Source organism: Heteronotia binoei, chromosome 10 (assembly GCF_032191835.1).
Source record: "Heteronotia binoei isolate CCM8104 ecotype False Entrance Well chromosome 10, APGP_CSIRO_Hbin_v1, whole genome shotgun sequence".
Lineage (NCBI taxonomy): Eukaryota > Metazoa > Chordata > Lepidosauria > Squamata > Gekkonidae > Heteronotia > Heteronotia binoei.
The window spans coordinates 35,405,617-35,428,450 of record NC_083232.1 but is presented as its reverse complement, the minus strand read 5'-3'; the positions used below and the strand labels follow the sequence as shown (position 1 = coordinate 35,428,450).

General features: G+C 41.3%; 1 protein-coding gene across 3 annotated transcripts in view; it reads right to left on the bottom strand.

The window, feature by feature from the left end:
• The window catches only part of NEBL (nebulette), a 200,336-nt gene that overhangs the window by 67,052 nt on the left and 110,450 nt on the right, over positions 1-22,834 (bottom strand). Inside the window, exons 1-3 of one of the 3 annotated variants that reach the window (XM_060248394.1) lie at positions 15,773-15,895; positions 15,612-15,683; positions 6,406-6,510 (exon numbers count right to left, since the gene is read on the bottom strand). The exons of the other annotated variants lie outside the window; for them this stretch is intronic. Of the exons in view, the coding sequence (XP_060104377.1) occupies positions 6,406-6,510; positions 15,612-15,683; positions 15,773-15,844 (249 nt within the window). The 5' untranslated portion in view covers positions 15,845-15,895. Of the gene's footprint in view, positions 1-6,405; positions 6,511-15,611; positions 15,684-15,772; positions 15,896-22,834 lie in introns of those variants that run through there. 3 annotated transcript variants of the gene reach the window in all.

The following is a 22,834-nucleotide window of genomic DNA, read 5'->3' as shown; positions in this document are numbered from 1 at the left end:
TTGTATTCAGTTCAGCTGCTACGATCGGGCCTCTGATAAGTCCCCGCGGCTGGCTGTTTCGCAACGTTGGACTGCTGGCATTTAGGAAGAGGAGCTCCATTTTCACGGCCTGTTATTTCTTCCCCTTCCCCCGCCCCCCAACTATGGATTTGTGGGTACTCAGGGTGGTGGAGTTTTTCTATGCACCTTTCCCTTTCAGTTTGGCTAAGGGAAAGAGGATTTTGTTCAGGGCCTAAAAATTTTGTTTTCTGGTCTGCTTCAGGCAGGGTCAGCCATATTTGCTTCTTCTACATAAGGACAGCGACCATTTTAGAGGCAGTGGAGCGGAGGCCATTTTGGGGGTCTGTTTCAGTATAAGGCAGCTTCATATGGGCATTCAGTATCAGCTTCCAGTAGTCGTTCTTTGTGAAGATGTAGGCAGCCATTTTAAGTGGAGCCCGGCGGCAGTCATTTTAGGGTGGCAGCCATTTTAGGACAGTTTCAGTGATTTTAAGGGCAACCAATTTTGGGGGGCATTTTGTTTGTTTTTATTCTTAACTCGGTTTGCAAAATGCCTGGGAAGAAAGGATCTGGGAAGCCTAAAAGCAAGCAGCCAGCACCCAAGGCCCCTAAGGCCCCGCCATAAAGGCCAGCCCCCCTTTCATCTTCTTCCGATGAGGAGGGCGATGAGGGGTTAATACAGCTATTCTGCAAAGGCTTTCGGCATTGGAAAAGGTGGCGGGCTTTCCTTCCTCACAGAGGTCAGGCTTGGGCTTGGTAAAAACCTCTAAGGTGGCATTGCAGGCTGATATATTAACTAGGTTGTCCATCCTTGAGGGCAGGTTTGCAGGACTCAGTGCTGGAGGAGTCGAGGGCACCGGCGGTGCAGATGGAGGTGCAGCTTTGTTTCCAGTGAATGCCGGAGCAGGGTCAGCACTGGTACCGATTGAATCTGGGGGTAAGGCTGGGGGCACTACACAGTCGTGGCTTGGCCATGGGGTCCTTGGGCCCCCACTTCTCAGGCGGTGCCAGCTGCTGCTGCTGGGGCTTCAGGTACCTCTCCCTCCATGGGCATGGGTCCGCAGTAAGCTTGGTCATGGCCAACGAGCCAGTTTGGCCCCTATGGACCCTGGCCTGCAGCTAGTCAGCAAGGAATGCCATGCCCCTTTTCGGGGGATGGGGCTGTTCCCCTCAGTTTGGTGCTGCATATGGGTCGGTCCCATTTACTGCCATGCCTTTCCTGCAACAAAGGATAAGATCCTAAAGGGTGAGTATGTTGACATTTTCTCCCTCCTCTTCCGTAAGCTGGAGGAGAAAGATAAAGAGGAGTTGGATGACAAAGAAAAAAAACTGAAGAAGCGCAAGGTGGACTGGACTTGGGCCAATTGGCTTCCTGGGTTTTTTATATATGCTGGCGTGGTTGCACGCACACAGCCTTGGCGGGCGGCTGCGCTTATCCAGTATATGGATATCATTTATAAGGGGTACATGATGTTTAGTGGACTTGCCTGGATTCAATATGATGAAGAATTCAGGATGAGGGCCGCTTTGTACCCTTCCACCAGCAGTTGTGGCTTCAGGTCATGTCCCCAGCGCGACCAAATTTGGGTGACAGCTCTGACAGTGGTCATTTGGTCAATAGGACATTGGCTGCTTCTTCTGCTTCATCATCCTCTTCCCGTAGTTCTGTGGGACAGGTGGTTCAACCCCACTTGCTTTGCTGGGAGTTTGGCTCCCAAGGAGTGTGCAGCAGGAAAGCTTGTTGGTTCAAGCATGAACGCCCCATGTGTGGTGGCCCGCACTCCTTTAGTAACTGCCCCAGAGCCCGGCCACATAAGGGCCAAAAGAGACAAGGTGAGGGGGGGAGTACTTACCAAGCTGGAAAAGGGGCCCAGTCTGAAAAAGATGGGACCTCTTGAGCAGTGGCTGTATAGGTACCCGCGAAGGGCTGATAGGGTTTATTTGTTAAATGGTTTCACATTCGGTTTTAGAATTTCTTTTCAGGGTCCCCGGGTTGCATTTCTGTCTGGGAAACTTAGTTCTGTTAAAGGTTTAGAGCATGTGGTTGAGGATAAGTTTCCCAAGGAGTTAGCAGAGGGCAGGATTTTGGGCTCATTTCCTAATCCTCCAGTGCCTAACCTTAGGGTTTCCCCCTTGGGAGTGGTGCCAAAGAAGGCGCCTGGTGAATTTCGTTTGATTCACCACCTTTCCTACCCCAAGGATGCATCAGTTAATGATGGGATTCCTGAGCATTTATGCTCAGTTAGGTATACCAGCTTTGATCAGGCCATGGGCGTTGTATGACGCTGTGGAAAGGGGGCAGAGATGGCTAAATGCGATATTAAGTCTGCGTTTCGCCTTCTACCCATTCATCTGGCTGATTTTGAGCTTTTAGGATTTTACTTTGAGGGGCAATTTTACATGGACAGAGCTTTGCCAATGGGCTGTTCAGTCTCATGTGCGGCTTTTGAGTATTTCAGCACATTCTTGGAATGGGCTGTTCGCAAAAAAGTTGGTCTGCAGGATGTTGTTTATTATTTGGATGACTACCTCTTTGTGGGTCCTGTGGGGACTGGCTGCAGAACTTGGTGGTTGCGTTGGCTCAGGAAAAGACGGAAGGTCCGGCCCAAAAACTTATCTTTTGGGGGACTTAGCTGGATACCCTGGTGCAATTGTCCAGAATTCCTATTCAAAAAGTGGAAGATTTGAGGAGTAGGATTAATTCCTTCCTTCTTAAGAAAAAGGTCACATTGCTTGAGCTCCAGCAGCTGGTTGGGCATCTTAACTTTGCTTGCAAAGTGGTTGCTCCTGGACGAGCTTTTCTTTGTAGGCTATGTGATGCTATGGCAGGCCTCCGCCTGCCCCAACATAGAACATGGGTTACCAGCAGCATGACGGACGATTTAAGGGTATGGCAAGGATTTGTGGAGTCCTTTAATGGGATTTCTTTTTGGAGAGACGACATGAGGCTTGAAGCAGAGCTTCAGGTCATGTCTGATGCTGCTCGGTCTTTAGGTTTTGGGGTTTATTTCTGCAGACATTGGTGCGCGGACGCATGGTCAGTCATGGACTCAGGCAGCTTTGAACCGAGATCTAACGTCTCTCGATTTTTTTCCCATTCTTGTTGCAGTTTAGCTGTGGGGGAATTATATGACCAATCGCACAATTCATTTTGGTGCGATAACATGGCTATGGTCCATGTCATTAATTCCCTTTCATCCAAATATCAAAGGATTATGAAATTGGTGAGGGCCTTCACTCTGCACTGTTTGCGGCTTAACATACTGTTTTTAGCCAAGCATGTTCCTGGGGTAGATAACGGGGTAGCTGATGCTCTCTCTCGTAAACAGATGGAGAGGTTTCGTCAGCTGGCCCCAGATGCCGATCGAGAGCTGGCACCAATGCCCCAGGAGGCCTGCAGAGCGATAGGCCTAGCCATTGCACCTAGCACCAGGAAGTCTTACGAACGTGCTGTGCGGCAGTTTGAGTACTTTAGGGCTGAGGTAGGGTATCACATTGTTTGGTCCCTCCCGGTGGAGCAGTTGCTCCACTACTGTGTTTCTCTAATAGGTAAGGGATTGGCCGTGCGTTCCATTAGGGGACGCCTGTCTGCTCTGGCTTTTGCTAGCAAGACATTGGGATACAAGGAGGAAACAGCAGACTTTGGGCTTTGAAAGATGCTGGAGGGATGGGCCAGAGAGGCTGGGACTAATCTCGATACTAGGAAGCCTATTTCTCCTCTGATTTTTGAGGGTTTGAAGGGGGTTTGGGGCACAGTGTGTGCATCTTATTTTGAGGCCGCACTGTTCCATGCTGCCTCCTTGGTTGCCTTTTTTGGGGCCCTTAAAGTTAATGAGTTAGTGAGTTAGTGGCGGGCTCCAGAAACAATGTTTCTGGTAATGCCTTGTTGCTACGGGACCTGAGGTTAGTTGAGGGTAAGGTGGTCATTACCATTCGATGCTCTAAGACTGACCAGCGTTGCAACAGGACCATGTTGGAGTTAGGCACGTGCTCTGAGGTTGAGTAGTGCTCAGTTTCCGCTTTGGCTGCTTATTTGGCAGTTCGGGGGACCAATTATGGGGTTTTGTTTTGTCACCTTAACGGCAGCCCACTGGCAAAGCATCAGTTTTGGGCCGTGACTTCCTGGGCTTTAGCTAAGCTGGGGTTGTCCGGGGTGCGGTTTGGTACCCACTCCTTTAGAATTGGGGCGGCCTCTATGGCCGCTGCCCTTGGATATCCTTCTTCTTCTATTCAGCACCTGGGCCGTTGGCGCTCATTGGCCTATAAATCTTATGTTCACCCTCTGCTCAGTTCTTAGCTTTGTTGTTTGTAATTGAGATGTTATGGTTCTTGTTTCTAGTTTGACTGTTTTTTCTTTTTAGATGCTGTTGTTCCTGGCCAGAGGAGCCGAGTTCTCGTCTGTGGACAAAGCTATGTGTTTTAGGCCACACATCAGGCTCAGAGAACTTTGGTCAGCTCTCAGATGGGACTCAGCCAATATGTTACTGTCAAATGGTGTGGCCGCTGGGGGTCTTCAGTGGCCCGACCTGCTACCATTGTTATTTCATGGGAATGCAGGCCCTCCTCCTGATGTTTTAATCATCCATCTGGAAGGGAATGATCTTGGGCTAGTAAAAGGCAAGGCTTTGGTCTTGAAGGCCTGTGAGGATTTTTGGTACATTAGGGAGAGATGGCTCAGGACCACTATAATTTGGTCATCCATGCTTCCCAACCTTGTTTGGCGCAGTGCTTGGGATACTGCAGGTGTAGAGAGGGCCCGTTACAAAGCTAATAAAGAAATTCAGAAGACATTGGAAGGGGGGTTGGACCACTATCTGCCCCACCCGGATATTTCTACGAAATTTCCTGACCTCTACAGAGGGGATAGGGTGCATCTCTCTGAAAAAGGTAACATGCTTTTCTTGAGAGATTTCCAGTAAGGGCTGTGGGTGGCCTTGGGCCTCTCAGTGGGTGCTAAGCCCTAAGTAGAGACTTGGCCTTAGTAGTGGCAGGTTGTTAATGGGTTTATGGTTCTATGTGGCTAGGGGAGGACCAGAAAGCATCCCCCTTTTGGGGATTTAGGTGTCTGGCAGAATCGGCCCTTGGGTTTGATGCCCTTGGGTGGGAGGATGCAGACTGTCCTGGAGGCTCGGCTAGAGGGTGCCTTCCATTGAAATGTGCGTCTGGTGATCAGGCACTCTGGGGGTTGCCTCCTTGCTGGTCCGGCCTAGCGGAAACTGTGCCACACAGCTCCAGCTGGGGGGCTGGGTCTCTCGCCTGCTAATGGCAGGGGAGCGGTCTGTTGAGACCCCTGGCCCTGACCAGGCCACAGTTTTTGCTGCCCTTGCCGTTTATTATTAGACTTATTAAATGGCCCAGAACCACTATAATTTGGTCAGCCATGCTTCCCCACCTTGTTTGGCGCAGTGCTTAGGATCCTGCAGGTGTAGAGAGAGCCCGTTACAAAGATAATAAAGAAATTCAGAAGGCATTGGAAGGGTACCTTGTGTCCAACTCTTCATTCTGACTTGGGGGAGCAATTCGTTTCCAGCAGCCAGCAGCATGCTGCTAGGCTGCTGGAATGTCTTTGCCTCCCTGGGAAGGGTGGGGCTTGTGTGATAGCAGGAGCACCATCCACCCCCTACCTCAGTCAACAGGCTGAGATCGGCCCTCCCTCCCGCCTGTTTGTTATGTAGGCAAGTGCTGGTCGTCTCATGATTTGGGGGGGGGGGGGCGCGGGTAGGAAGTTTTTGTTCCCCAGCTGATTGGCAGTTTGCTGGGGTGTTTTTTCGCCTACCCTACATAGCAGGTCAGTGGATTGTGGTTTTGGCTATAGGAAGGTGATGTTAAGTAGGTTGGTCACTTTAGTTTGGCAGGTTGTTAATGGGTTTATGGTTCTATGAAGCTCGGGGAGGATCAGAAAGCATCGCTCTTTTGGGGATTTAGGGGTCTGGAGAATCAGCCCTTGGGTTTGATGCCCTTGGGTGGGAGGATGCAGACTGTCCTGGAGGCTCAGCTAGAGGGTGCCTTCCATTGAGATGTGCGTCTGGTGGTCAGGCCCTCTGGAGCTTGCCTCCTTGCTGGGCCGGCCTAGCGGGAGCTGTGCCACATAGCTCCAGCTCGGGGACTGGGTCTCTCGCCCGCTAATGGCACGGGAGCGGTCTGTTGAGACCCCGGCCCTGACCAGGCCACAGTTCTTGTTCCCCTTGCCATTTATTATTATACTTAATAAAATGGCCCTTTAGCAATATCTTGTGTCTGACTCTTCATTCCGACTTGGGGGGGCAATTTAATAGCCCTTAACATGCACATGCACACATATGATTTCTTCACAGAACACACTTTCAAGCTTGTAACACCCTAACAAGTAAACTTCTGTCAAAATATTAATATCAAACACTTATCCAATTTTTTTTTAAGTCTTACTTCGGAAATAAAAGCAGAAAGGTTTTTCACGTGAGTGAGCTGAGGAGTATCTGGTACAAATAAGCATTTCCCTTTAGATTTTTTGAATTCTTCTTTATAGTGGACCTAAAAAAAAAGAAAGCAAACAGGCTGGAAAACAAAGAAAACACCGATAATACTAATAATATAAACATAAATGAGAAATGAGATTAAATTGTGAGACTTTGAAGACTAACACAATTTTGGGGGAACCACGCATGCGTCAAATCGGTTAAGACGCTCCCAGAACGTACTCCCGGAGAAATTTGTTATTAAGCCATCGAAGAAGAGAGATAAACTTCTGAAAACAGTTTGAAATATTTGTGAAAGGAAGCAAGATCTGGAGGGCATCAATCAGAGTGAGTCTTTGGAAGTGTGATTTCTTATCATCTCTTTACTCTCCGCTCCCTGGGAGGAGGCCAGAAAGCGAGAAGAGAACATGGCGACTAAAAAGGAGCTGAAGGATTTAACACAGCTCATTGCTTCTTCAGAACAGAATGTAAGGGGCGATATTAAAGCTCTTAAAACAGACCTGAGACAGATGGCTATAGAAATTAAGAACATAAAAAAGGTGGCTGATAAGGCAGCCAAAAAAGCTCAAGTTAATGAAGACAAAATTAAAGAGCTAACGAGCAAATTAGCGTTTGTAAGCGATCGTCAAAGGAGAAGAAACATTCGCTTATCAGGCATCCCTGAAGAGATTACACAGAAAGACCTTGAATCAAAACTACTGGAATGGCTTGAGCGATATGATTTAAGGATACAAACGGAAGATATAGAAAGAGTACACAGATCTCTCCGCCCCAAGCCAAGCCTGGGAGCAAAGCCAAGGGATGTTATTATGGCTTTTGCAAGAGAGAAAATAAGGGACAATATTTATAAATGTTTGAAACTTCAGAAGGATTTACAGTTTGATGATAATAAAGTTATAGTAAGACAGGACCTCTCTCCAGAGACACTCCAGCAAAGAGCAATACTAAGACCTTATACGCAAAGTCTTGTTGAAAATGGAATATTATTTTCATGGGGCTACCCGGCAGTGATTTTGGTTTTTAAAGAAGGCAAGCTGCTGCGAGCTAAAAATCCAGAAGAGGCAAGAAAAATGTTGGAGAGATTGGGAATCAACATGAGGCCGTTAGAACCAGGAAATGTGGAGGAGCAAGAAGACGAGCAACAGGAACCTTGTGAGAACACTTCAAGTAGCAGTGAAGAAGAAGGAGAGTCGAGTCAGACACTGCAAAGCAAGCCAAAGCGTTTGAGAAAAGACACTGGGGGCTCTTAGTAATGAGAGTCTCCAAGGAAATTTAATATTGCTTTCAATTTACTTTAAAAAAATCTTTTTTTTTTTTTTGGAATAAGATGGCTTATAGAGAAATATTGAAATGAGTTACATTAATTAGATAGGGAGGAAGGGAAAGAAACGTGGACCCCAACTTAGCAACGAAGAGGTCAGGAGGTTATGCCACCTGTACACCCTTTGAGGGTTCTTCTTCGGGGAGGGGGAAGGGGAAAGGTAGTGACCATCAAAGTAAGAGAGGATAGAAATGAGCACATATGTATGAAATTTACAAAGGAAAATGGTTGAGACAATTAAAATATTATCTTTAAATATAAATGGGTTGGCTTCAGATTTAAAAAGGTATAGATTGAAAAATATGCTAAAAAAACAGGGAATAGATATAGTGTGTCTCCAGGAGACCCATAAAGGTAAAAAAGATAAAAAACCCCTACTAAACTCTACACTATGGGAAACAAGGGTGGAAGCAAGAGGAACTAGGAAGGCAAGAGGGGTAGCGATACTTACACATTCTAGCTTGAAGTTAGAAGTACTGGATCAAATATCTGATTTAGAGGGAAGATATGTTTTTTTGAAATTTAAGTTGAATAGTAGGAAGTTTACAATAGTATCTATCTATGCCCCAAATATGGGTCAGGTAAGCTTCTTAAATAAGGTATTCCAGAAACTGCAGAACTTTTATGAAGGGGATGTGGTAGTGGCAGGGGATATGAATTATGATTTTAAGAAAAGTAAAACCTTGAAATTTAAGAAATGGAAATTGAAAGATGTGTTCACATATGAAGGGAACAATTCTCAACCTACATATTTCTCTAATAGATTTAAGACTTTTTCATATATAGATTATATTTTAGTAAAGGAATCAAATGAGTTAGAGGTGATGAAGGCAGTAACTGAGCCATTATGGATTTCGGACCACGCTCCTTTAAGGGTGCAATTTAGAATAAGTGAAGAGAGAAAAGAGTTTACTTGGAAATATAAGGCATATCTGCCCTTGACAGGAAAAGATCGGATGGACTTAAGAAGGGATATAGAATGCTATTTTAGAGAAAATAGGAATTCAGCCACAGAAGGAGTAGTTTGGGATGCGGCTAAGGCAGTTATAAGAGGAGCTTATATAGCTAAGGAAATTAGAATTAGAAAGGAAAATAATAAGGAAAGAAGTAGGATAGTAAATGAGATTAAACGAATACAGAAAGACCTACAGGGAAATTATAATAGGCAGTCATATGAATTATTCAAAAAACTTAAAAAAGATTTAGAGAACTTGGATTCATTATCTATGTGGAAAAAGGATATATTAGTTAAGAATGAGTACCATAGAATTAATATAAATACAATGAGAAGAATGGAGAATTATTTAAAGATGAAAAAGGAAAAACAAAAAATTGGATGTATTAAGGGAAATGGGGATAAACAATTTTTTAAAAATGCTCGGATAAGAGAGGAATTTGCTACATTTTATCAACAACTATTCAATTTGGGAGAAAACCAAAGATTCGAGGAACAGCTAGATAATAAATTAACGATAGAACAGAGAGAGAGCCTGAATAAAGAAATTACCCGGCAGGAAATAATAGAGGTATTAAAAAGGTTAAAAAACAGGAAATCCCCTGGTTTGGATGGTTTTACGGCAGAATATTATAAAGAAATGGCAGAGTTAATAATACCAGAAATGCAAAGTTTATTTAATTATATTTTAAAAGGGGGGAAAATACCAGATTCATGGAAAAAAGCTGAAATTTTACCAATTTTGAAGCCTCAGAAGGATCCCCTAGAAATAAATTCATATAGGCCAATTAGCCTGATGAATCAAGACTATAAAATATTTACAAAAATTCTAGCTAATAGACTAGAAAAATATTTACCAAACTTGATTAAGGAAGATCAATATGGTTTTGTTAGAGGTAGATTTATTGCAGATCCATTGAGAAATATATTGAATGTTTTGTTCTGTAAGGATAAGAAAACTTTGGCCTTGTTAAAATTAGATGTGTATAAGGCGTTTGATACGGTAAATCACAATTATTTAATGCAGGTATTGGAAAACTTTGGTTTTGATGGGCCCTTTTTAAATGTTGTAAGGGAAATCTATAGGGGGGGTAAAGCAGTAATTAGAATAAATGATGGGCACTCTAGAGAAATTTCGATACAGAGAGGAGTAAAGCAAGGTTGCCCATTATCTCCTTTGTTATTTGCATTAGCAATTGAACCCCTAGCAGATAGGATACGAAATAGTGGTAGAATTCAGGGATTTCAAATAGGTAAGGAAGAATTGAAATTAAACCTTTTTGCGGATGATATTTTGTTGACAATAAGTAATCCACTGCAGGCAATACGAGAATTGTTAGTTATTTTAGAAGATTTTAAGTTATGTTCGGGACTTGGAATAAACATTAAGAAATCAGAAATAATGTTTATTAATGTAGGTGGGGAAACCAAGAAGGCAATATTAGCCTTAACGGGGATGAAATCAGGAGTTAGCAAAATTAAATATTTAGGAGTTTATCTTAATAAAAATATAGAGAGGCTACAAAAAATGAATTATAATAAGGTGTGGTTAAAGATTTTAAAGAAATTGAAGGAATGGAAGAACAAAAATTTGAGTATCCTAGGGAAAATTAGAGCAATAAAAATGTTTATACTCCCAAAGCTGCTATATTTATTTCAAGTACTTCCTATAAGATTAGATCAGGAAACGATAAGGAAATGGGATGAACATATTAAAAATTGGGTCTTTGGTCGGAAAAAAGCAAGAATACAAAAAAAGTTGATATATATGCCCCAAGATGAATTAGGATGGGGAGTTCCATATTTACAAGCTTATTATGATGCAGTTCAGTTGAAAGCACTGATGGAGTTAGAATGGAGGAAAGGGGATAAATGGGTAAGACTTGAATCTGCAGTCAATAAGGGAGCAGGTAGTAGTGGAATTTACACGAGAGAGATAAAAAAGGTAATGATACAAACCGAAGGTCCAAGAAAAATAGCTTTAATTGTGTGGAAGAGGTGGAAAAAGATCTTAATGCCTTTAACCTCGAAATGGACCCCACTTAAGGATATTTGGGAAAAAGAGATGAACCCAAAATTCTATGAAGAGCTGCAAAGGGAAGACATAATAAGAGTCAAGGATTTGTACAATAGCCAAGGGGCCTTATTACCACTTCAGGAGTTGAACTGTAAGATAGGGAAACAATATTGGTTAAATCTAATGGGATTATATCAAACAATCCGACAAGAAAAGTATAAAGATGCTATTAAAAGAGATGACAATTTTATAGAAAAGGCACTATATGTGGATGAAAGGAAGAAAGGACTGTCAGGGATTATTTACCTTGAATTGGTAAAAGATAAGGAGTTCATGTATAGAACCTTAAAGAACAAATGGAATAAAGAAAAACAAATAACTGATGAGGAGGTGAATAAGTTAATGATGAATTTGAAGAAAATTAAAATAGAGAAATATAGAGAACTTGAAAGGAAGATAATCTTGAAATGGTATAGGACGCCGGCTCAATTGGCATATATGATTAAAGGGATGAAACCAAATTGTTGGCACTGTAATGCAAAAGAAGGGTGGTACTCCCACTTATGGTGGGAGTGCCCCAAGGTTATAGAGTTTTGGGGGAAAATTCGGGGAAAAATAGTGGGGGCATGTAAGTTTAATATTGATATAGATGGGGAGTTGTTATTTATGGGGGTACTGGAAAACAATAACATTGAGAAACAAAACCAGAGCATTTTCAAAGCAATGATATTAGCAGCACATGCAGTGATAGCATATGGTTGGAAGGAGAGCTTAAAATGGACCCTGGAAAGATGGAACAATTATTTGTATGAATATATACAATCAGACATATTAGAATGTTTAAAACAAGATAAGATATGGGATAGAAAAATTGAAGAGATAAAAGAGAAATGGGATATATACTTCTCATGGGTATTTAAGGGGGAAGCCAACAAAGCTATATTTGAAAAATTGGGAAAAGTGTGCTCATGGTTAAAAATTTAATTGTAACTTTAGTATGGTCACTTGGTGGGGGGGAGGGATATAAATAGGGGTAAAAATGGTGTCATAAGAGAATTGGAAATGTATTCTATGTAATGTAATATTTGAGACACAATAAAATAAAAAAAGGAAAAGAAAAAAAAAAGACTAACACAATTTTGCTCCAGTATAAGAACTGGACTAGAGCCAAAAAGAAGTTATGACTTTTCACTAATTTAGTGTGAGATTCTGGGTATATGAAAGTCCTTAGGTTTGAAATACATGTCTTTGATGATATCTGCAACACTAAGCAGTGACTTGCATGAGTGACACATGAAGCTCCCCTTGTATTAGAGTCAGATCATTGTTCTGTCCAAGTCAGTACTATATACTGGTACCAACTATCCAGGGCCAAAGACAGAGCCTACTACATGAGATGCCGGGGACTGAGCCTGGGATTTTCTGCATGCAAAGCACATACTCTGCCATTGAGTCACAGCCTCTTCTGTGAGCCACAAAGTTATTCCAGCATAACCTTTCATGAGTCAGACCTCATACCTTCATTTGCAAGGTTTTGGCAGTTATGTTGTGGATACATTGTGATACGCTCCAATATAGTCTAGGTTAGGAATTGCCACATTTTCAAATCACAAAATCTTGAGTGACTCCTTTTGAAATCTGTTTTCTTAGGGAGTTTCATAGCCTAGTTTGGTTAGCATCAGCCAACCAATGAATATTTTTATCTTTCAAAATGTTCACCATCATATTTAATATATTTCTTTGGCACCTGGCATTCTCTTTCCATTGTGAGAAATAAGCTTTCACTCTTACTTTTTGCTTCCTTTCACATGATGTACAATACATTTGCACCTAAGTGCATTTGCTAACAGTACATTAATTGAATTCATTTCAAAAAAATCCAGTTCCATTTTAAACCTGCTGCTGTTAATTATTGGCAGACTTTCAAGCAGCATCCTGTGCTTTATAACTTATATTTATCTAATTCAGAAAATGAGATGCAAGGTTTTAACAAATGCTAGGAATGAGACACAGGAGAGAAACAGATGCAAAAAAGGGTAGATGGGGACATTGAAAGGTTGGGGCTTTTAAAATCACTATACTGACACTGGCAGAAATCCAAGAGGGCACTATTAAATCACAGTAGAAAATGAGCAAAAAGACCTTTTGAAAAATGTGTGGCCTAGAAAAAACAGTTCTCCCATAACAGTTTTGCCTTCAATTCTGTGTTTGTAGCAACAAACAGCAGCAGCAGCAGCTTTGGGCACAGTCCAGCCAGAGTCAGGGGCAGGTAAAATCTCACCCAGTGGAAGAAATCTAAATGCATGATTAACTGCTGCTGATATCAACGGAACATTAAAATGCTTAAATATTTCTTTATTATTTTTATCCCATGCTCCCCACAAGCGGGCTCACAGCAGGTCATAACACACAATATGGTGAACAAGAAATAAAACAGTTTGAAAACCTTAGAAACAGTTATTACAGATTCCGACACAATCACAAGATGGCATTTTCAAGGACTTATGGTGTCCAAAGTAGAAAGATGCATGAATGGTCCAGGTTCTCAGAGTTATAAGGTCATCACCATCAAATTCAAAGGGGCACTTAAGCAGGAGAGGCCAGATTAATTGGAAATCTGCCACCTCAACCAAAGGCAGAATAGCTCCATTTTACAGTCCCAACAGAACATAGTAGATCCTGCAGGCCCCTGATTTCCATTGGGAGTTCATTCCACCAGGCTGAGCCAGGGCTGAAAATGCCCTGGCCCCAGTCAAGGAGGAGGCAGACATCTTTCAGGCCAGGGATTTTCAACAGATAGACATCTGCCAAGCATAGGGCTCTTCAGTGCAATTGGCATAACACTAGCCAAATGTGTGCCCATGGAGATGTCACAGTCAGCAGGCTGAGCTTCAGTGTCTGTGTGACATTTGTCAGTCCCCCTTGCACCTCCCATAATTATTCTTCTTACTAGCATGACCTAAGTAGGCCTGGCTGCTTGCTCCTGTTTAGCAGCAGCCCCCCATAACAGCCAATGTGACTTAGCAGTTACCAGCTCCAGGATAGAAAAGTCCTCGAGATTTGAGGGGTGGAGCCTGGAGAAGGTGGGGTTTGAGGAGGGCTGGGACCTCAAACAGGTACAATGCCATAGACTCCACCCTCCAAACCAACCATTTTCTCCCAGAGAACCATTGTTGCCAATCCCCAGGTGAGAACTGGAGATCACTAGGAATTACAACTGCTCTCCAAACAACAAACATCAGCTCCCCTGGAGGTGGGGGAGGGTGAATGCCTTCTCTTGGGTGGGTAAGAAGACAGAAAGGGGGAGGCACTCACCCAGAGCCTCCTTCTAGAGCCTGTGTATTTTCCTTCACAATGGGCCTTATTCCTAGTTAACAGATATGAGTGAAATTGGTGACACCCAAGCCCAAAACTCTGGATTAGCTGGGTGAGGGGCACATATAGAGGTTGAATAATATCAGGGAAAGGATCATCCCCTGGGAGACACTGCAACCCAGTAGGAATCATGGAGAGGTCCTCTCCCCAAGCACCACCCTCTGTCCCCAATCACGGAGAAAGGAGGAAAGCCATTGCAGGATGGTCCCTCAGATCCCCGCATTAGTGAGGCCATGGGTTAAAAGATTGCAATCGATCACATCAAACGCTGCCATTAGGCTGAGAAGGAACAGCAACACTGACCTGTCTTGATCCAGATGCCTCTGGAGGTCAACTGTAAGGGTATCCACCACAGTCTTGGTCCCATGTATAGCAGGAGTGGCCAACGGTAGCTCTCCAGATGTTTTTTGCCTACAACTCCCATCAGCCCCAGCCCGCATGGCCAACGGCTGGGGCTGATGGGAGTTGTAGGCAAAAAACATCTGGAGAGCTACCGTTGGCCACCCCTGATGTATAGGGCAGAAGCCAGACTGGAAAGGATCCAGGATGGAAGTGTCATTCAAGAAAGCCTGGAGCTTTTCAGCTGCTGCTCTCTCAACTACCTTCCCCAAGAATAGAAAGTTCAATACTGGGTGGTAATTTGCCAGGATCATAGGATCCAAGGATAGTTTCTTTAAGAGCAGACACGCCACTGCCTCTTTCAGGACCCCTGGAAAAAGCCCCTGACAACAGGGATAGATTAACAATATAACTCAGAGGAGTCTGTACTGACATTGAGGGACTGACATTGAGGGGGGCAAGTACACTTATTCCATAATAGTGTGGCTGCCATCAAAAAAGGCCCTCTCTCATGTAATTACCAGATGAGGGGGGGGGGGGTTGGTCAGGATGATCAAGAGGGACTCTCCCTGTCATCTCAGTAACTTTCTGAAATTATCATTGTTTTTAAAGAAGTATTTATTCTAAGTAGCCAAACAAATTCAACTTTAAAATATCCATTCTCATTCCAGTTATATAGTTCTGATGCTAACAAGACACAGATAACAGATAAAAAGAAAAAGGCAAAATTGTAAAAGTTTCTGCCTGCTGTGAGAAAAATTCTGGTTTCATCTCAATTTCTTTTAAGCCCCAGTTTGAAATATGGCAATTTCGCCTAGCATGAGAAGCTGGCTACTGTCTTGTCTTAAGTATTGTTTTTCAAATGTTCAACCTGTCAGTACTACAGTTTTAAATTTAACCCAAAAAAACACACCTTTGTACCGCATCAATATGGGATTGTGGGACTCAGGTAAGAGACTGAATTGTGCAGTCTATGAAATCATGGCTAAGAAGACATCTGAGGCAGAATAAACTGTCAGCACTTTCCAGATATACTTAACAGTTTTTCAGGAATACAACATCTCATTTCTACATAGTGCAATACCTAAATATTGGTGGGAAACGGGGAGCAGAAACATTAATCAAAGATTTAGTGGAAATTTTACTTACATCACTTATCATTTCAGTACACTTTCTAGCCAATGCCATGTTTCTGTCTTCAACAACAGGCTTAAGAAATACCTATGCAGGAGAAGAAGAAATCCCACAAATCACTACAAATCACATAGTGATCTTTTTACCATCTTACAAAATATGCTAGAGCCACCCACCTTTTCATCGTCGCTTTCTTCTACCTCCTCTTCACTTTCATTCTTCCTAGATTCTGGAACAGGCATTCTCATTTTTTGTTCTGTTAGAAAAATGGCAAAACTAAGTAGCAAGGACTTCTGCAACTTGCTGAATGCCTGGACTACTTTTGTCTTGTGGAACACTTAGCCTCCTCATGGGTTCCTTCCTTATTTAGGCAGTACTTCCAAGGTCTTATCTGAACAATTCAGCATGAGTGCTGTGAAAAGCATTGCAGATGTCGTTACCAATGACCACTACTAAAACAAAAGAAAGATTTAATTATTCCTTTAATATATTAAGCTTAAAATATCTAATGATTACTTAATTACCTATTAGAACTATATGAGTTCTACAGTTTATGAAATATCACAAAATGAAAATAATTACAAAATAGGGCAACTCACAAATACAAGGAACAGCATGCTAACCTTTGACATTTAAATTATCAGAGGCCATTAACTAACTATGACAAGACCTCAACACTCATTCCGTATAAGGATTGCACTCACCCAACAAACATAGTTCCCTGATACTTCTGTAGATTTCCTTTATAATAAAGCTACATAATTCAAACTTGATCACAATGCCATTTCAGAACAAAATAATAATGTATTTTGACATATTTTCTGAAAGCACATTTATAGTTTTGAACTTAGGAAACCTGGTTAAAATATTAGCATGATTTGTGTAAAATCATACCCAGACTTTCTAAATATATTGCAATGATTCAGACAGTGCTGATTTTTCAGAAGTATGCAACATTAGCATGAGAATGTCAGCAAAGACAGCATTAGAGTGCCCTGTACTGGTACAAGGACAGCAAAACTGGAAATGCTCCAGTTGTTTGTCCTAACTGCCTTGCCTTTCACTTCCCTCAGATGAACTTGCATCAGATCTCTTTTCCCCCCTGTCTCTGGCTCTTGGCCCTATTTTCAGGATGTCAACACCATGAAGATATTTCAGTAGGGCATTCAATACAACATCTTGGCCATTAGTTGCCTGAACACTATGCAAGACCCATCAAGACAATGTCAAAGGTCAAATTAACTTGGCCTACACATTAATGTCTCACTCAAATGAAATCTTTTTCCTATGATCACCATGTGCTAAATTTGTTGTATAAATAGGCCCTTGAATTTTTACCTTTCTTGTACTTTCTGTACTAGGGCATAATAACCTTGGGGAAACATGTCTTTGTTCTTCCAGTTTCAAGGCTAATGTTTTACTACTGAACTGTGCTTTTGGATTACATTTCATTCACCCACTGCAACTTCTACTCATTTCCTGTGTTCCCATGCTCTAAAATCCAGAGGATAGCTTTCCTTCGAAATGGTTGTAAATACTCATGTCAAATATTTAATAACTTTGCATAAGTCCTTTAAATGATTTTATAATGTGAAATAATAAGACTTGCAAACATAGCTAATAAATATAATTCATTTTCCTTAGAAGGGTTGAACTAAAACTTTTTTATCACATAAAAGAGTTGCTGATTTTTCTCTCCCATCATAGCCTGTCATAAAATCATAGAATTATAGAGTTGGAAGGGACCTCCAGAGTCAAGTCCAACCCCCTGCACAATGCAGGAAATTCACAAATACCCCTAAGTTCACAGAATCAGCACTGGCGTCAGATGGCCATCTAGCCTCTGTTTAAAAGCCTTCAAAGAAGGAAGGAAAGCCCATTACCTCCTGAGGAAGCGTGTTCCACAGCATCCTCTATATGACAGCCCTCTAAGTAGCTGAAGATGGTTATCATATTGCGGTAAGTACTGCTCCCCAATACTCAAGTGAATTGGGGAAGTGGGGTAAAAGTCTAGACATGGATGCCAGATCTACCCATATCACGAGCCAGCATGGCATAGTGGTTTAGAGCTGTGGACGATGACCTTGGTTCAATTCCCCACTCTGCCATGGGAGACTGCTGGGTGATCTAGGGCCAGTCACACAGTATCAGCTTAACCTACTTCATAGGGTTGTGGTGAGGATGATATGGAAGAGAGGAGAATGATGTAAACCACTCTGGGTCATCACTGTGGATAAGGGGAGGGTATAAACTAAGTAAATTAAATACATAAAAGAAATAACTAGGGGAAAGATTAATTTATTGGACCTCTTGGGCTATAGATCAAAGTCAGAAGCCTAAAAACTATAATCAGAAATTGTGCAAAATTGGGGAAATGAAGAATCTGTGTTTGTGCACACACATGCATGTGTGTGTATGAAGTGCCATCAAGTCACAACTGACTTATGGTGACCCCATCAAGGGGCTTTCAAGGCAAATGAGAAGCAGGGGTGGTTTGCCATTGCCTTCTGCTGCAGAGTCTTCCTTGTTGGTCTTTTAGTTATAAAATGCAAGTATTGACCCCCAATTAGCTTTCGAGATCTAATGAGATTAGGCTACACCATGCCATCCTTCCCTCCAAGTAGGATCTAGAAAGAGGAACAAAGAAGGGGGAGCAGCACTATCCAAGACTGGGCCAGAGCTACATGAAATCTAATTACAGCTGTAGAGCTTGGGGGACAGAAGGAAAAACACAGCTTGAGGTGAAAGATTTGGGGGCAAGAGCAAAGACCGTGAATCTCTACAATAAAAACAAAACAAGTTACGGTAAATGAATTACTTTTTAATAACTACAAGAACATACAATCAAAGAGCTCTGGCTTAAATCATAAATATCTGTACATAAAGAACAATATCGACATTACAGCAGTATTATTAACACTAGTACTATTAACACTAGTACTATAAGCAAATTCAGATTTGTGCAAAATATGCTAGAGGGTATTTATAGTCAGAGGCACCTAAACCATCAGCACTTCCTGATTTCAATACACTTTTCCATATTTCTCCAGGTGGAAGAATGCATGGGGGGGGGGGGGTCACAGCAAAAATGCTAACCAGAAAATGGTTAGCAACTCATGCTGTGCTTTAAATTTTCTTCATCCCATTCTGTAAGAATTCAGCATAGCCTTCATGCTAGCACCTATATCAGGCTGCCATAGTTTTTATTTGCTCATAATTCAAGAGAGAAACCTGAGTGTTGATCATGAGAACTGACATAAGTGAATCGAAACCATAGTAGCTACAATAATTAAATAAGGGAAAACTAGGTTCCCTACCACAACCCAACAAGGAGATATGGTTACCCTGACAACAAGGACAAGACAATAAATATGGCTCTTTTCTTCAACCTTCTGAAAAACATATTTCTGCCTACATATTGTCAAAGACCTGTTTTACAACTGCCATTCTAAACTGTACCACACGTACATGGCTAAACCTCCACAAAAGCAGTTAACATGTTTTTGGATTTCAAGGGTTTAATGTTAGTTAGAATTGCTTGTAATTTAGTAGTTTCTTTGCATAGTTTTTGTATTTGTCACTTAAAATGCTTTGGTTTGCATACACTTCATAATCAAATAATTTGAAAGTTTCAGCTTCACAGCTGAGACTGAAAAAATATATGAACACTTAAATACTGGTGATCAAGTTGTACTGGTGTTCAAGTTGAACAGTTTAAAAAACTCATTGTTAGAACTGATACAAACAAAACAGGAAGAGCTTTTTAAAAACTGCATTGCAAAATGCTGAAAAAGTTGAAAGCTAAAAAGAATAGCTCCCTTGTCCAAAAGGGAGAGGAAATTTGTGGGGGCTTGAATGGGGTGGGCCCATTAGCTTAAGGAATTATGATTAGAACATTATTGTATTGTGGATAGGGTCTATAAGCCTTACTCAGTGACAGATCTAATAGTAGGAATGAATTACAACTCAATTTTTAGTTATAAAATGCAAAATTCAAATTCATCACCATTCGCTACGAGAAAGTGTCAATAAAATTAATCTGAATCATACATAGTATTGCCTATTTCAAGAGAGATGTTTTTTCCACACAGTTGAGTAGGAAACAGACTTTGCAGTGAATTCTTATGCAGGTATATTGAGCAAAACAAGATAGTGAAGTGTACCCATCTCACCCTCTCCTATGTAACAAAATCATTGTGAACAGAATTTTTACACTGCATATTCACCTCAGATCATTGTGGACATGTTATAATAAATCTATTTAGTACAAGCAACACAGTAGCTGCATAACAGCAGCAGCAAAAGTGCCCCTAGTTAGTTGATTAATAGTGGTACTACCCAGGTTAATGAAGAGAAAATTGTGATCTATGAATATCAAAGTAAATATGAAAACTGTTTTCAAAAAAGAGTGGCACAGAACGTTCAGTACTAAACAAGTATCTGGAAGACTCAGAAAAGCTTTCAGGGTTGTGAAAGAGGTTTTTAAAAGAAAGAAAGGTGCTTGGCCTCCCTGAGACAACAATAGGTTTTCCAACCTTTGGGAATGGCAGGATGGGAAAAGATAAGAAATAGAATGAATATGAATTTATGGAGGTAATAAAATAAATAAGATATGGAAAATAAGACATAAAATACAATTAAAAATAGGCTTCAAGTGACAAGATAAAATAGGACAGATTATTTTTATTCAAACTGAAAGCTTATTTATTAATGTTTACATATTCCGTCACCAGAAAGTTAATTTCTATCAGGCCAAGGGCATAATTTTGACCAGCTTTTAGGCTTTTATCTCTATGATGATCTCACTGGAAGCCTGAGGCTCCCTTTTAGTTTAAAAAAAGACAGACTAATGCCAGAGGATGGTCTGAATCTGTACCAATGAACTTTCCGGATTTTCCTACAGCCAAGAGAAGAGAGTTCTAAGTCTCATCAAAACCCTGAAGATAACAATCTGTAAATCAAAATGGCATGAGGCTTTGCCAGGAGGCAGAACAAGCAAATGTCAAATCTTTTTTATACATACCTTTTCCAAGTTGGAGCCTTATTTAATTTCCTAATGACACTTTTAAATCTAACATGCAGTAATCCCACTTCACTGTGATAGTAATTTAAAACACTCCACAGTTCATGTCACCAAAAACAAGTCAGAAATTCAGGATAAAACACACAGAGAGAGAGAGAGGTATAGTTTCATATTAATACTTCAATTCAGATGTTTGAAGAGCACTGACTTTAAACAGCTGAAAACAATAAACCAGTCTAAACAGCTGAAAACAATAAACCAGTCTAAACAGCTGAAAACAATAAACCAGTCCTTAGTGGAGAGTCTTTTCTCTAAATGAAAGCAAATGCCACATCAACCTCATGATTGCTATCAAAAGGAAATCAAATCATATTTTGTAACAGGTCAAGAACATATTTGCCATCTTCTATTCATTTTTAATTTAATTTGCTGTGCTAACATATTAAGTGTTGATATGATACACAAGTGTTATTTTAAGTGTTATCAAGGCTAAAATGCAAAAACAAAACTCTTAAATAAAATGCATCCTGAATGTGCCACTCATGAAATAGAAATAGGAAAAAAAAACAAAAAAAGAGGAAATATATGCCTGATCCAGAAGATAGCCAGCTAAGAGGTCGGACTGAAAACTCCTCCACATACAACTACTGGGTGACCTTGTATAAGCCACAGTTATCTCAGATCTGTTCCCTCAAGTTCCCTCAAGAGTTCTCTCAGAGCTCTCAGCCTGACCTACTTCATGGGGCATCTGTTGTGGGGAAAGGAAGGGAAGGAGATTGTAAGCCACTCTGAGACTCTGAATGAAGAGTGGGATATAAATCCAGTCTCTTCTACTAATTATATGAAAATAGGTGTAGCCCATTTTCATGAGTTTTAGCCCAGCAAGACTGCTCCAAAATGATAGTTAGGATCTCCAGCTATCTCTCTGCTTGATGAACCCATTCATCACCACTGCAGAAGAAAAAAAAAACTGAAAGCTGCTCTGCCATGTAAGAATTAGAAGATGGCAGTCTCTACAAAATTCACTGCCAAATTCCAGACAATTAGAAGCTCTGTGGCCCTGCTCCAGTGATGAAGTGTACCAACTCCAGTGACAAAGTATCTTGAACAAGGGAATAAACACGCAAGTTTAGCAGATGTCCGAGAAGAGGGTAAGTGGCATATATACATACGTGTGTGTGTTTGTGTGTGTAGAGAGAGAAAGTGATCAGACAGGCAAAATTGATGAGGAACATCTTGCAAAAAACATAAAGACCAACAATAAAAATTTCTTAGTAGCAGAAAACCAGCCAGGGAGTCAATGGGGCCGCTGGATGACCAAGGAATAAAATAATTACTAAAGGATAATAGAAAAATGGCAGAGAAGCTGAATGCATTTTTTGCCTCTGTCTTCACTGTCAGAAATGTGAGGTGCTTGCCCACTCCAGAACCACCAATTTCAGGAGACCTGTAGAAAGACCTGAGTCAGATTGAGGTAACAAGAGAGGAGGCCCTATGACTGATGGACAAATTAAAAACTGACAAATCACCAGAACCAGATGGCATCCATCCAAGAGTTCTGAAAGGACTCAAATGTGAACTTGTGGCCCTCCTGACAAAAATATGCAATCTATCATTAAAATCTCCCTGCATTCCCAAGGACTGTAAGGTAACCCCCGCCTTTAAAAAAAAAGGTTCTGGAGGAGAGCCAGGAAATTACAGGCCAATCCATCTAATGTCAATACCAGGTAAATTGGTGGAAATTACAGGCCAATCCATCTAATGTCAATACCAGGTAAATTGGTAGAATCTGGCACACTGATGATCAAAAGCTATTGAGGAAAAATCAGCATAGATTCTGTAAGGGAAGACAGTTTCTCACTAACCTTTCGAAGTTTTCTGAGGGGGTAAGCAAACTTATGGACAAGGGTGACCCAGTAGATGATATTTATATAGACTTCCAGAAACCTTTTTCAAAAAGTTCCTCATCAAAGGCTCTTACATAAACTCAGCAGTCATGGGATAAAAAGAAAAGTCCTCTTGTGGATTAAAAACTGGTGAATTAACAGGAAACAAAGAGTGAATATAAATGGGCAGTTTTTATAATGGGAGTTAGTAAGTAGTGGGGAGTTTGTAAGTAAGTAGGGCTTGGTACTAGGTCTGATGCTTTTAACTTGTTCATTAACGATTTGGAGCTGTGAGTAAGCAGTGAAGTGGCTAAGTTTGCAGGTGATGC